Source organism: Phaseolus vulgaris, chromosome 1, assembly GCF_051622355.1.
Source record: "Phaseolus vulgaris cultivar YP4 chromosome 1, ASM5162235v1, whole genome shotgun sequence".
Taxonomy (NCBI): Eukaryota; Viridiplantae; Streptophyta; class Magnoliopsida; order Fabales; family Fabaceae; genus Phaseolus; species Phaseolus vulgaris.
In genome coordinates, this window is record NC_143498.1 from 22,472,805 (window position 1) to 22,485,980 (window position 13,176).

The window sequence follows — 13,176 nt, forward strand, 5'->3', positions numbered from 1 at the left end:
TTAATTTTTCGTGTAACATACAGTTTCAATTGGAGATGATATAGTTATTTTTAATAATAAATTAGAGATATATTTTATCCCAAAATTAGCTTATGCTGTGAGAGAAGATTGTTTGGGTGCTCAAAAGTTCCAATTATCTTATTGTAACACCAAAGATAAAATTGTTTCCAAATATTAATATATATATATATATATATATATATATATATAATATTTAGAGAAAGCGGAAGCCAAAAGCAAAACATTCCAATTTTTAAATTTTGCTGAAAAAAAAGTATAATATTAGAAATTTCAATTCCGCTCTGGATTTTCGATTTAATTGGATAGCAACGTCGGAGAGCAGAATCGTTGGAAGAATCTGGTTTTTTGTCGTCGTTGTTGTTTCACGATCAAAACGATGTCGTCTACGGACGTTGTCTCGCTATTGGAGAACTCGAAGGAGCTCGATCGGGTAAGGAAAGAACAGGAGGAGATTCTCTCAGAAATCAACAAGCTTCACAAGAAGCTTCAAACGAGTCAGTTCTCTCTTATTCAATATTTTTCTCTCTGCTTTTTTTTTTCAGTATTGCATTTTCGTCCTTTTTGTGATCCTTTAGGTTCATCATGTGTATGTGTATGTCTGTAAATCAGGTGTTTCTTTCTTCTGTTTTATTTATTTTTATCCATTTTAGTTTTGGATAAATAGAACTTAAAATATAAAATTATAAAAAAAAAACTGTTTTGTGTGTTGGCTGTTTCTTTTGAGGAGTTACAACTTTTATTACCCTCTAAAATGCCCTGGTTTTAAGCGTTTTTTGGATTGGGATTTTTTTTTAAATTACTTTTAGATTTTGAATTTCACAAGCATAGATACTAACGTGTTTGTTTGTATTTCATACATGAAAAAAAAGTGATTTTCTTGTGCTGATTGGTAATAAGATAAAATCTTGGGAAGGAAAGGGTAAGAGAGAAAATGGTATGATAAACATGTTTGCCTAATGTAATATGGTCATGGCAAGTGTTATGAACATCAATAGAAGTGCTAGTATGCAAAAATGGAAGTCAGCCCCTTTAAAAGGACAGAAGATTACCTAAGGAAATGTTATCAGAATCTGAATTTCGAGTGGGACACTGCTTTTAATGTGCTTTAAAGGCACTTCCATGCATAATCAGAAAGTAAGGGTATATTAGTGAGAATATTGAACGCCCTTGGTAAGATGGTTGGATATCCATAACAGTATGAGGGTTACAGGATTCAATGGTGTTGAGCATCATTGGCTTGATCTTCTCGAGGTTGTGTCCGGACCTCAGTTTGGGCTGGATCTCAGCTGGCTGAGTAGAATCCTGGTTTCAGTTTCATGAGCTGGATTTGCATGAGTTTGGATGGGAGCTCTAAATATGGGCATGTGAACTGTGGTTTGAGTCCAGAAGAGAACATATTAAGAGAAACATTTAAAATATACTTTGCTCTAAATAACAGTGATTGATCATCAATTAAACCTCTAACAGACATCAAGTTGTGGGAATGGGGCAAGACTTGAAATGGATTATGTCATGTTCTTAAGCCTGTGAAAAGTGGATAGCTTTAGCCAAGTTAGAGTTCAGCAATAATTTAAAACCAAGTTAGAGTTCAGCAATAAATTAAAACCTAAGTTTTATAATGCTTTCCTTCATTGTGCCTGCCTATTTCTTGGCTTATTTTTATGAAACGTTGCAACCATGATTGTCAATCTCAACTTAACTCTTAAACTCTTACAACTTTTGTGATTTTAGGTGACAAAACGAGTTAGCTCTCCGTCAACTTCTGTTGTGGTAAACTTAGGCATAAATGCGCAAGTAATAAAACGAGTCTATGTGTTTGAAATCAACTTTAACTTTTGTCCTCATTGACCTTGCAATGATAGGGTTTACCCTGACTCAAAGGATTTGATGAAATTAACTCCTTTTTAATATGTTTTCACTTTAATAACTTTTGTTTTTATGAATTTATGTATAATTTGGTTGTTTAGTTGTCTGATCTTATTCATTACTAATTTACTTTTACAATTTATTATTGTGTTTTGCTATTTTGTTATATTGTAAAGTTTAAATATTGAATTATTGTTGTGTAAGAGTATTTTGTGAAGCCTATATGTTATTAAATAAGTTTTTTAATATAATTTTTTCTATTAAGTAAACTTGAAGATTTACAAGTTAACTCTACAAGTCAAGTTTATAGAAGTTACACAAGTTAGCTTTATGCTGATGGCGTAAGGGATTAACTTGCAAACCATTTCTTTATAAGTGAGTCATTTTCCATGAATCAAAACATTTTTGTTATATTCAATGATCTTTACTTGGTATACCAATAATCTGCTAAAATGTATTAGCTAATGTGTTATAACTGAGTATATTTTATTTTCTATTCTTCTGAATTAAAAATGTTGAAACTTAACAAGAGTTGGTGATTTTAATAGAAAGGCTTTTAATTCACCCAAATATTTGAATACATTCAGATACCCTTTGTTCAAAAGAAATTCTTTGTATAATTTAAAACAATATGTTTATGAAGGGTCAACATTTACATAAATTCTGGTTCTGTGTGAAAAGGGGTAGGATTAGGCAAAAAGCTAATTGTTAAAAGCGATCTTATGGTGAATAATATCTTTGAGAATTTGGTTTTTAACTTGAGCTTAATAGTACTGTGTAGTCCATGTTTTCAAAGTGTGGAGTAAGACTCCTGTTGCTGTAGTTTTTGGTATATTTTGGTCTTCAATAATTAATATTATTTAATATGCACATTTCTCATGTATTCAATGTTGCTTCTGTTTGTGAAATTCCTTTTCTTAAAAGGATAATTTATCAAATATCCAAATTATAATGGAAATGTTGATTTGGTTAATTTCGAAAGAGTTTTTGGAAAACTTATTGAATTAAGGAAACAAACAATCCTTTGAGTTTGAGATGTAATCTAAAATCCATATTTCCGTTATAATTTGGGTATTTGATAAATGATCCTTTAAAGACAAGGCAGTTAGCCAGCAAATGCAAACATTTAATACATGAGAAATATGCATATTAAATAAATATTGATTATTGAAGAAAGATATATATAAACAACCATAGCAACAAAAATCTTATTCCACTAAGTAAAATCATTCATGTCTTCACCTAACACCTTATGATGCATTTGGATTTCTTGGTTCATGTTGTGGTATAAGAGCCTCCCCATACTAATAACAAGTTAAATTTTAGCACAAGGTAGGAGAGCTACTTCATTATGCACATTTCAAGGACAAATGCACCTGAGTGAGGGAACGTGTATGAGACATGATAAAACATTCATTTATATTTGTCTAACAACCAACTTATGATTTGGGTTTGTTTGTTCATGAAACTTTCTTTGACTTCAGGGATTTTAAGTAATGACACACTAAACATTATTAGTTGAAATTTAAATTCCCTTGCTTTAGTTTCCATGCTTTTGGATATGAAACTTAAAATTTTAAGATTTGAGTTAGTTCGTCACTGGGAGCCATTACTTAGAATGACTCTAGTTTGACTAGCCAAATACTCTTTGTACTTGCTAGACTGGAATGGCTCCACTTGTTTCCATTTCTGAGAATCATAATTTGATGTTTATTCTTGTATTCTCCAATTATATCTCTTTATTTTGTTGTTGATACTTTCTTGTCACTTTGATACAGCTCCTGAAATGGTTGAGAAACCTGGGGATACCTCATTGACAAGGCTTAAAGTGTTGTACACTCAAGCAAAAGATCTTTCAGAAAGTGAAGCAAGGTATGTTTAATTTGTCCATACTGTCCAGGCTTGGCATTCTATAGCATATGATTCTTATATTGATTTTGGCTGCAGTATTTCCAACTTAATGTTAAGCCAAATTGATGGAATACTGCCTACAGGTCCACAGGGGCAAACACGAAGAAGAATAGGTTTGCCTCAAATTTGTGACAATTATGTTCCTCTTTCATTTGAAACATAATCACATCTGTACTTAAGCTTAAACATTTAGAATTCATCCTTAAAATAGATATATTCATCTTTCACTTGAAATATATAGGTTTAGACATTTACAATTTGTCGACAAAATAAATACTATAAACGGATCAGAATCTTTTAGTATGTTGGTCTTTTAATATTTTCTTTTTATTTGTGTCATATGTATTAATCAAAGAGACTACTAGGTATGATTGTGAACAACATTATAGAACCCAAGTAAACTCTCTAAAGCATTAGAGTTATGCTTTTTCAGGGGAAGGAAAGTGGGAAGTAAATAAAATAACGGGAGGAAACGAACATCTGACAATTTTTGTGACAACTATGCCAAATTTCAATTCATTTGATGCTGTAAATTTTTGGTTGTCTTTTTAAACTTTTTTTTTCCCTCCTTTTTTTTTTCTTTTCCAGGAAAAGGTAAAGTCTACTCTTTGGATACTCATCTCTGCTGCCATGTTGGCCAATCCTGTATAGTCCTGCTACATGAAGAAAAAGGGGAGGGAGGGCAATCTAACGAGTAATTTTAAGTAAAACTGAAAATTGTGTATTAGTTATATTTTTACATTTTGTTCCTTTTCTGCCTATACGGTGTAAGTAGAATAAATAAGCGCTGGGTATATATACGGAAATCATGCGGTGCAGGTTAGCTGAACTTATAACTCATTAGCAAGAGTGCTTTTGCATGCTTTTGTTATCCCCAGATAATACATGGTGATGCATTGGTCCCAACAATATGGTAATGATTTTGTACAACATTCAGTTGATAAAGCAAGACTATACAAACATGAGAATCAAAATACGGACAAATATGTGAAAGCATTTATGGACCTATTGTGGTTGAAGCAAATAATTTTCTCAAACTTTGTTAATATTATGGTTTCATTTTCCTTGAATGCTAGTTTCTATTTATGTAGTCTAGCTTCTAACTGTATACGTGTTACAGAAGGTAATGAGCAGAAAAGGAAACGAGTGAAGACTGAGTCAGATATTTCAAGGCTAACTCCTAGTATGCGAAATCATCTTGAAAATTGTGCCAATCTTAAAGGAGAACAGGTATGCATTTGTGCTGAAGTTTGATGAATACGAATCAAATGCTCGTCAGTTATACTGCACACGTGTGAGCAGTACATTGCTTTTGATAAGTTTGTCTTTTTTGAAACTGTTAGAAATTCAGTTGTAGTTAGTTAATTTAGTTCATTTAGATGTTCACAGTTGTAATTCTGTTATTCATTTTTTTGGGTGAAATCTATTAAGTATCTCTCACCAGGTTATGCATAAGGATGAATGTTTTATTCCTTTAAGTTAATTTCTTGTCAGGTAGCAGCAAGGGTCACCCCACGAAATGCTGATAAGGATGAATGGTTTGTTGTAAAAGTGATTCATTTTGACAAGGAATCAAAGGAGTAAGTATAATATTAATTTTTTTAATTTTGTTCTTTCATTTGATATTAATTTGGGTAGTTACCCACCTCCTCTATGGTTATGACTTAAAAACTAGATTTGTTGCAATTGATGCGGTTTTTTTTTTCACAAAGGAAAAAGATTGTTAAGAGCTGTTTCTTGTGTATGGTTTGTAATCAATAAGAGAACATTTTGACATTAGTGTTTTTTAATTCTCCTCTTTCTTTAGTTTATTTGATGTTCATGACGTGATTTGTTTTTCAGATTTGAAGTACTAGATGAGGAACCGGGAGATGACGAAGAAAGCAATGGTCAAAGGTAACCTACCATATTAGGAGTTTTGTCATGTTCAGTTACCTAAAGTTATGTGCCATCTACTTGTTTTGCTTGAAGTACCATTTTAAACTTACATGGAAAAATTTCATGTTTTCCATGTGTATTAAATTGTTACTCCATTTGAATGACATTTTACTTCATTTGATTCTCTTTCTGTATTCAGACAATACAAGCTTCCCATGGGAAATATCATTGCCTTTCCCAAGAGCAATGATCCTTCAAGTGCTCCAGATTTTCCTCCTGGAAAACATGTTTTGGCGGTCTATCCAGGAACTACAGCACTCTATAAAGCAACAGTTGTTCAAGGCCCTCGCAGAGTAATAATCTCTCATTTTCTTTAGTATAGTCAGATTATTTCCTGATTCCCTTCTATTATTGTGTGACTCAGATTTAATACTGACCAATGTTATTTCGTATGTTCTGGTTATTCTTCAACCTTTCGTAACTGTGCAGAGGAAGACTGAGGAGTAAGTATACATTTCTATCCTTTATATTTTTGTGTTTGTTTTCTCCCTACTTATGGTGGATTATTTTCTGCGGTGATTGGAACAGCTATGTGTTGGAATTTGATGATGACGAAGAAGATGGATCTTTACCTCAAAGGACAGTGCCCTTCCATAAGGTGGTTCTTCTTCCAGAAGGACATCGCCAATGAGGTTTAAAGTAGAAACTATTTATAGTTGTGTTTAAAGTAGAAACTATCTATAGTTGTGTATAAAGTAGAAACTAGACTATTGCATATGTGACAGTTGTTAGTATGCTGTTATGGCTTTTTCAAGATTGACATTCCAAGCATGTAAGAAGGACACCTTACTTCAACATTGATTATAAATGATAAAATATCCAAAGTTAGTTTGTGACAACTTTATACTTCCTATCTTAAATAAAAATATAAAAAATAATATTATTAATAGGAAGAGTCAATATAATATTATTAATAGGAGAAAGAGAGCCATCTGAATTTTGTTTCCAATTAAACCTAATTTTTTAAAAAAAATTAGGAATGAACTGTTAAAAAAAATGTACATTTTTTATTTTTCTAGACAAAGATAAAAAGAGTTTTAAAAATAAATAATAATAATTGAAATAAATAATAAAAAATGTTTATATGATTTTTATGCTTTTAGATATAAATATAATGGGATAAATGATAAAATAAAACTACTTAAAATAAATAAACATCAATTGAGTTTGGTTTTAAGTAATAAATTAATAATGATTAATTATTAAAAGTGCTATAAAATTTTAATAAAATAGAAAACAAGAAAAAAGGTATGCTAAATTATTAACATAGGTATAATTATTGATTGAATAATTAAAAAATCAATTTTGTTGTGAAATAAGTAATGTAGTTTGAAAACTTTAATGATGTATACGGACAATTTGATATTTAAATAATAAATAAAAAAAATTATTGATTGAACTATAATATTGAAATAAAAAATTTATGAAATAATATTAGATTATGAATTATAGAGTTTTTAAGTAATGAATTAAATTGAAAAGTACATAAATAATAATATGGAATAATAGAATGTATGAAATTCTTTGGGAGTAGTAGTAGTGTACCAATGTATATTAATAATATTATTATTAATATAGATTAGTAAAATAAATAAGAATATAAATTGATTTGAAATGATAAAAGCTTAAATATGTTTTACAAACAACTAAATAAATATTAAATTAAATTTTTTAATATTATTTTGTATAAGTGATTAGCATAAACTAAAAATATTAACGTATAATTAGTGACAATATATGAATTTGAAATTATAAAACACTGAAATTGACGTAAATTTGAAGAACAGTGGCACAAATAGTGATGAACACAACTATGCATATGTACAAAATAGAAACGGAAATTGGATGACCGATTAAAACGAGATTTGAACCAATTAAACTCAAGAAGATTAAACGGTGAAAAATGAATTTTAATCCATTAAAACAAGGATTAAACGGTGAATATTGATTGTTAACGGTGCAAGTGAGTAAAATAAAGAACAACAAAATAAGCTGCGGAAATGGAAAATTAAACAGTAGAAATCAATGACAAGTAAGAAACATCAAAACGCGGAAATTATTAGAAATTTGTTTTGAATACACAATCAATATTCTTCTATTTATACATGCAAATCCAACAAAAATTTAAATACACGCTCAAAAAGCAAAAAATAAATAAATAATACAAGTATTTTATATTGGTTTAGGGTTTACTCTTTTTTAATAACTACATTTAGTTACCACGTCATACTAAAATATTCTCAGTAAAACACACAATCCTTTACTAAGAACACACAAAAATATTGTTATTAAACCCTACAAAAATGACTGTTTCTTCCTGCACTTCTATTATTTCTTCTGCCATCTCTATACAGACGTAAAAATACCTTTCTGTCTTTCCCGTGTCATCCCATAGAGTAGTTTCTGGATTATCTAATCCGGACACGCATTTGAAAAAAGACTTTCGAATTACATAATCCGGAAGCTAAAAAAGACTTTCTGATTATGTAATCCAAAAACTAGTCATGCATTTGAAAAAAGACTTTCAGATTATGTAATCCGGAAGCTAATTACGAATTTAAAAAAAGACTTCCGAATTACATAATTCAAAATATTACAGAGGAATATTTTTAGAAATACCAAAATTTATGAAGATAGGAGAAGAACATGCATGAAGAAATAGTCTACAAAAATATATTCTACCCAAGTAACACCCTGTTACAAATTATAGCACCCCGAGAAATCCTATCTTTAAGTATCCTAGCTTAAATTGTAATACAATGTAAAGACAATAAATAATTACTAAAGGAATGAAATCACCTGAAAATAGAAAACAAAGAGCCATAGCAAGGGTTTTCTGCTTTTCAGAATAGTGAAGAATCCTTCACAACACAAGATGATGATGAAAAACTCCAAAAAATTTAGAATTCTTTTTTGTTGAAAACTTGTAAAATCAGTTTTGAAACACATTTTCACAGGTTTGAATACGAAAATTATCTCAGTAAACTTTTTGAAAGCTTAAAGATCCTTTTTATATATTCTGACATACATATTTTCATAATACAGCTTATCAAAATCAATCTCTTAATGCACTAATGCATCATTACTTAAATAAACTTACCAGTACAAAACCATTTTTTACCAAATGTTAACAAGAACTTGGAATGAAAAACTCATCTTCTTGAACACATTAAAGTACAATTTTAACATATTGAACAAATTACCAAAATCACTAAAAAATTCATAAGTGTTTTCAATCAACTGATTATTGAAAAGAACTAATTAAAAACATTCAATTAAACATTCAATTAATTGATTAATGAAAAGAAAAAAATTAAAAACTTTAAACTTTTCTTAGATTCATCATCTCATAGAGCAAAAGATAAATCATAGACACAAAACAAAAGAAAACAAAAACTATCTAGACTCACAAGACTTCATCATACATAGCTTGGACCCTTGAGATGTCCAACAAAAACCTTAGAAGAAGTGAAGACTAATTCATGGAGAAGGAAATCTTGAAACCAAATTGGTATCAACACTTACGGATTCATGTTTGTTGTGTTTAGTTTCTCATCTTGAACTATCACTATAAGATCTTATCATTAGTTGCTAAATCTATCTTGTTGGAATTAAATGGCTATGTGATATTTTTGGAGTTATTATTGTTTATAGATGCATATTTCTCTTTTATATTCAAATTCTTTGGGTCTGGTAGTGTGCTTAATGCTCACTATTAAATAACGATTTCATGTTTTTGAACTCTGTTCAACCAACCATAGGATTCAATGGTCGTAGCGCGAAGTTAAGGCTATAGTGAAATGTTCCATCCTAATGCAGATGTAAGTCATAATAGTGACTTATTGCTCTAGATAAACTTGTGCGATAAATCGGTTTGGTTTGGCCAAAATAGGAACACTGACTTTGATTAAAACATTGCATTTATAAATAACAATAACAAAGGAAATTCATAAAGCTATTTTAATCCCAACATATGTGTTATGTTTTTAATTCCTTGCTTCAGTGATTTGTCTAAACTTCACCTCTCGATTAAATGTCTATTAGTGTTATTATTTATAGTTGATATTTATAAGTATTACATGCAAATCAACTCAATTTTACATATCACTTCATCTTAAAAGATAATTATACTTTGATATCATTAATTCTCTGTGGATACGCTAACCCTCAACTATACTACAGTTGACTCGGTCCGCTTGTCGAGTAAAAAGAGTGGGATTTAACTTAACTGAATTTGATTTAACGAGTCCGCTTGTCGAGTAAAAAGACTGGGATTTAACTTAATTGAATTTGATTTAACATAGCCCACCACCAAGTTTTCTTCCTCAACTAGGATTCGTCTAGTCTTAGTTCATTTCCATTCAATACGCTTAATAAGTGAGTGTGTCATAAGAAGTCCACAAGTGTTTCTAAGCCTCACTTAGAAAACAATAGCTTAAAATTAATGTTTTGTTTAACATCTAATGTATTTTTGTAAAGTCTTTAATTTTCTTTTTAAGTTTAATTTCTTTAAAAAATTTAATTGAAGTTTTTATTAAGGGAGACTGATGAAGCTAATTGAGGGAATCAGGAAAGACTTGGTACCTAAGCAGTCACAATGACTCATCTCTCTTTCTTGGGAGTGAACCTAGAAAAATATTTAACCCTTCAACCTTCTTGCAAACTTTTGTTTTCAAAACCAAAAAAAAAGAATGATCATTCACATAAGTCTAGTGTCAATAAGTCTCGTGTCCAAGGTAGTTTTCGGATAGACAAGGTGCAAACCTTCAAGAAGAAATAAAAAATGCAAAAAAAAGAAATATCTAAGTTGAAAGATATGTTGTCTAAATATTAAAGTATTAATGAAAAACCTAAGAGTCGAGATGTGGAAGGACCTAGTAGAAGAAAATATAAGATGCTAGAACACCATTCCCACATTGAAGAGAAGTATAGTAGTCACCATAACATGGATTACTATAAAAAAAAAAAAAAAAACTAAGGTCGAACTTTTTCTCTCTAATGATAGAGAAAATGTTGAAGAATATTTCGATTGGGAGATGAAGGTAGAACAAATATTTGAATGTCATCAAGAGAGAAGAGTATCCCTGGATACACTTAGTTTTCAAGGACCAACCATGTATTGGTGGACCTCATTAGTTAAAGACCTTGAAATAAATAATAACCCTCAAATAAGATAAAATAAAGACAAGCGAAAATAGTCAAAGATAATGGAAACTAGAAGACACGGATTAAAAGAAGGAGACTGGAATTGAAAAGCAAGAGATGGAAAGGAACTTAAGCGGTTCTAATAATTATTTTTTCTATTTGTTTGTATTGGGTCTTATATGTGTTTCTATTTTTCTTGTATTGAATTGGCCAAGGTCCCTAGTATATAAGGCTTTTTATAAACTTTTATACTAAAAAAAATGTCCATTTTAGAAGTATATAAGGTCAAGATCTATTTGATGTTCAATTCTACTTAAAGGTGGTAATCTTTTAGGAGGGTCTTGGAAGGTATCCACATATCCCTTTAAAAGTTTTTCCAAGCATAACAAAGGTAAAGTTGGAAATTGAAAGGACATGAAACAAACATCAATAGGTAAAAGAATAAAAGGGTTTATGTGCAAATAGTACCTTTCTAACTTCCTTTGTGGAAGCTAAGAGAGTCACCTTGTTTTTTTCTCTTTTTTTTTCTTATTTCTTAGAGCCTTCATTTTCATCTTCCCTTGTTTGCCACATCACCATTTTATCTCTTCTCACTTATTTAGAAGTGATAGGCTTTAGGGATTTTTTCCGCTATTCTTAAATGTGAAAGGGCCATCATGAGAGACATGTTTATCATATTATCATAGGCTTCCGAACAATACATGGCTGGTTTGCATTGGTACCACATCACATAAAACTTCTTTATACTTGTCAATGTTGAAGCTAATGAGCACTTGTTTAGTAACATTAATTTCTCAATCTTCATTCAACCATTGTATTTGCACATTTTGAATGATGAATGGTGGGGAGTTTATGTTTTCCCATCATCCTTTAACTTCTTAAATTAGTTCAACTTCTTCCATCAATGATGATGAGGAGGCAAACTTTGTTATTAATGACGCATCTAATGTGCAAAATATTTTTACTCTTTCTATATCATCAATATCCTTTTGGACATATCCTAGCATTCATCTCTTTATTAACAAATCCACCTCCATGAGAGAAAGTTTTCATTCATCACTACTAGAGGAACTTTCACTAGAAGTGGAAGAAGAAGATGGAGAAGAATGTCTAGACTCAAGTTCTTTATTCTTTATCACCATAACCCTTTTTTATTAGAAGTAATGTCCAAAAATTAAAATCTAAAACTTTTTGTGGTGCTTGTCTTTTCTTGAACGGTGTTTGTCTTTTCTTGAACATGGGGTTTTGATGAAGAAGAATAAGGAACTTGAGTTTTGTGATAATAAGAAGTCTAGGGAGTTCTATGGTGGGAAGAAGAAGCAGCATGAGGATTTTTAGAATAGTTACCTTAATATGCCTTCTCCTCCTCCTTTTATTTTCCATGTGTAGGACGATGAAGATCTTTTATAGAAACTTTTCCTTTTAAATTGAATCTCTACTTTAGTAGCTTGATGAATAAGTTCTTTTAAAGTTCTAAAACGATCCATCACCACAACATCTTGAATATTTGGGTTTATCCCCATCATGAACCTTGCCATGGTTGGATCTAAACCTTCAACAATCTCATATTTAACAAAGAGCATCTCCATCTCCTTAATACCCCTTCACACTTTCCTAACCTTCTGTCAACCTTTTGAAGTTGAAGGATCAAATTCTTTTTATAATAAGTGAGTATAAACGTCTTCTCAAACAATCTTTAAAATCATCCAAGTGATTATTGACATTCTTTTTTCTTCTTATATCACTAGTTACTTGGTTCACCAAAATAAAGCTTAATTTCATACTATAAAGAAGCAACTTTAAAAATATCCAAATTACAAAGTTTATATGAAAAGAAAATTTTAATCTACTTTATCTTCCATTATATATAAATTTATAAAATGAAAAGAAAATGATTGGAACTAACTGCAAATTTATAAATTTTTACATGATTTTGTTGAATTTTTCTTTACGTCTAGACTGATGTGCAACCCTTTCTCTCTTTATGATTCCCCATTCTTGGTTGTAGAAATCACCCCTTTCACTCTCATAATAGGAGGAAGGTCTTGAATGCCTTCTTCTCTTCTTTCACCCTTCCTTTCTCTTTCAATGTTTATGATTTTTAACCTATGTTGTTCCATGATATCTTGGAGTTGTTGAAGGGTCATTTGTTTTCTCTCCATGTTCACACTCTTTGGAGGACTTATGCACATTCTAACAAAACTAAGAACAAAACAAACCAAGAAAGCAAAATACTAAAATATGGGTTAGTAAGAAATTTCCTAATCATTCACCTAAGCGTTTTCACTCAAAAGG

The 13,176-nt window shown here is 30.4% G+C and overlaps 1 protein-coding gene across 5 annotated transcripts; it reads left to right on the forward strand.

Moving 5' to 3' along the window:
• The first annotated feature begins 212 nt into the window (after positions 1 to 212).
• LOC137813720 (SAGA-associated factor 29 homolog A) lies at positions 213 to 6,575 on the forward strand. 5 transcript variants are annotated; one of them, XM_090301023.1, is made up of 10 exons: positions 217 to 515; positions 3,666 to 3,759; positions 3,835 to 3,911; positions 4,387 to 4,434; positions 4,919 to 5,028; positions 5,293 to 5,378; positions 5,641 to 5,694; positions 5,876 to 6,029; positions 6,166 to 6,179; positions 6,265 to 6,569. In XM_090301023.1, exons 1-10 carry the CDS (start codon positions 398 to 400, stop codon positions 6,365 to 6,367), a joined length of 858 nt encoding a protein of 285 aa, XP_090157149.1. In that variant the 5' UTR covers positions 217 to 397; the 3' UTR covers positions 6,368 to 6,569. The 5 variants fall into 5 exon arrangements, with proteins under 5 accessions (XP_068472227.1, XP_090157149.1, XP_068472228.1 ...); XM_090301019.1 differs by having other exon boundaries at positions 303 to 515; positions 4,387 to 4,492; positions 6,265 to 6,575; XM_068616126.2 differs by lacking the exon at positions 4,387 to 4,434 and having other exon boundaries at positions 213 to 515; positions 6,265 to 6,575.
• Positions 6,576 to 13,176: the final 6,601 nt, after the last annotated feature.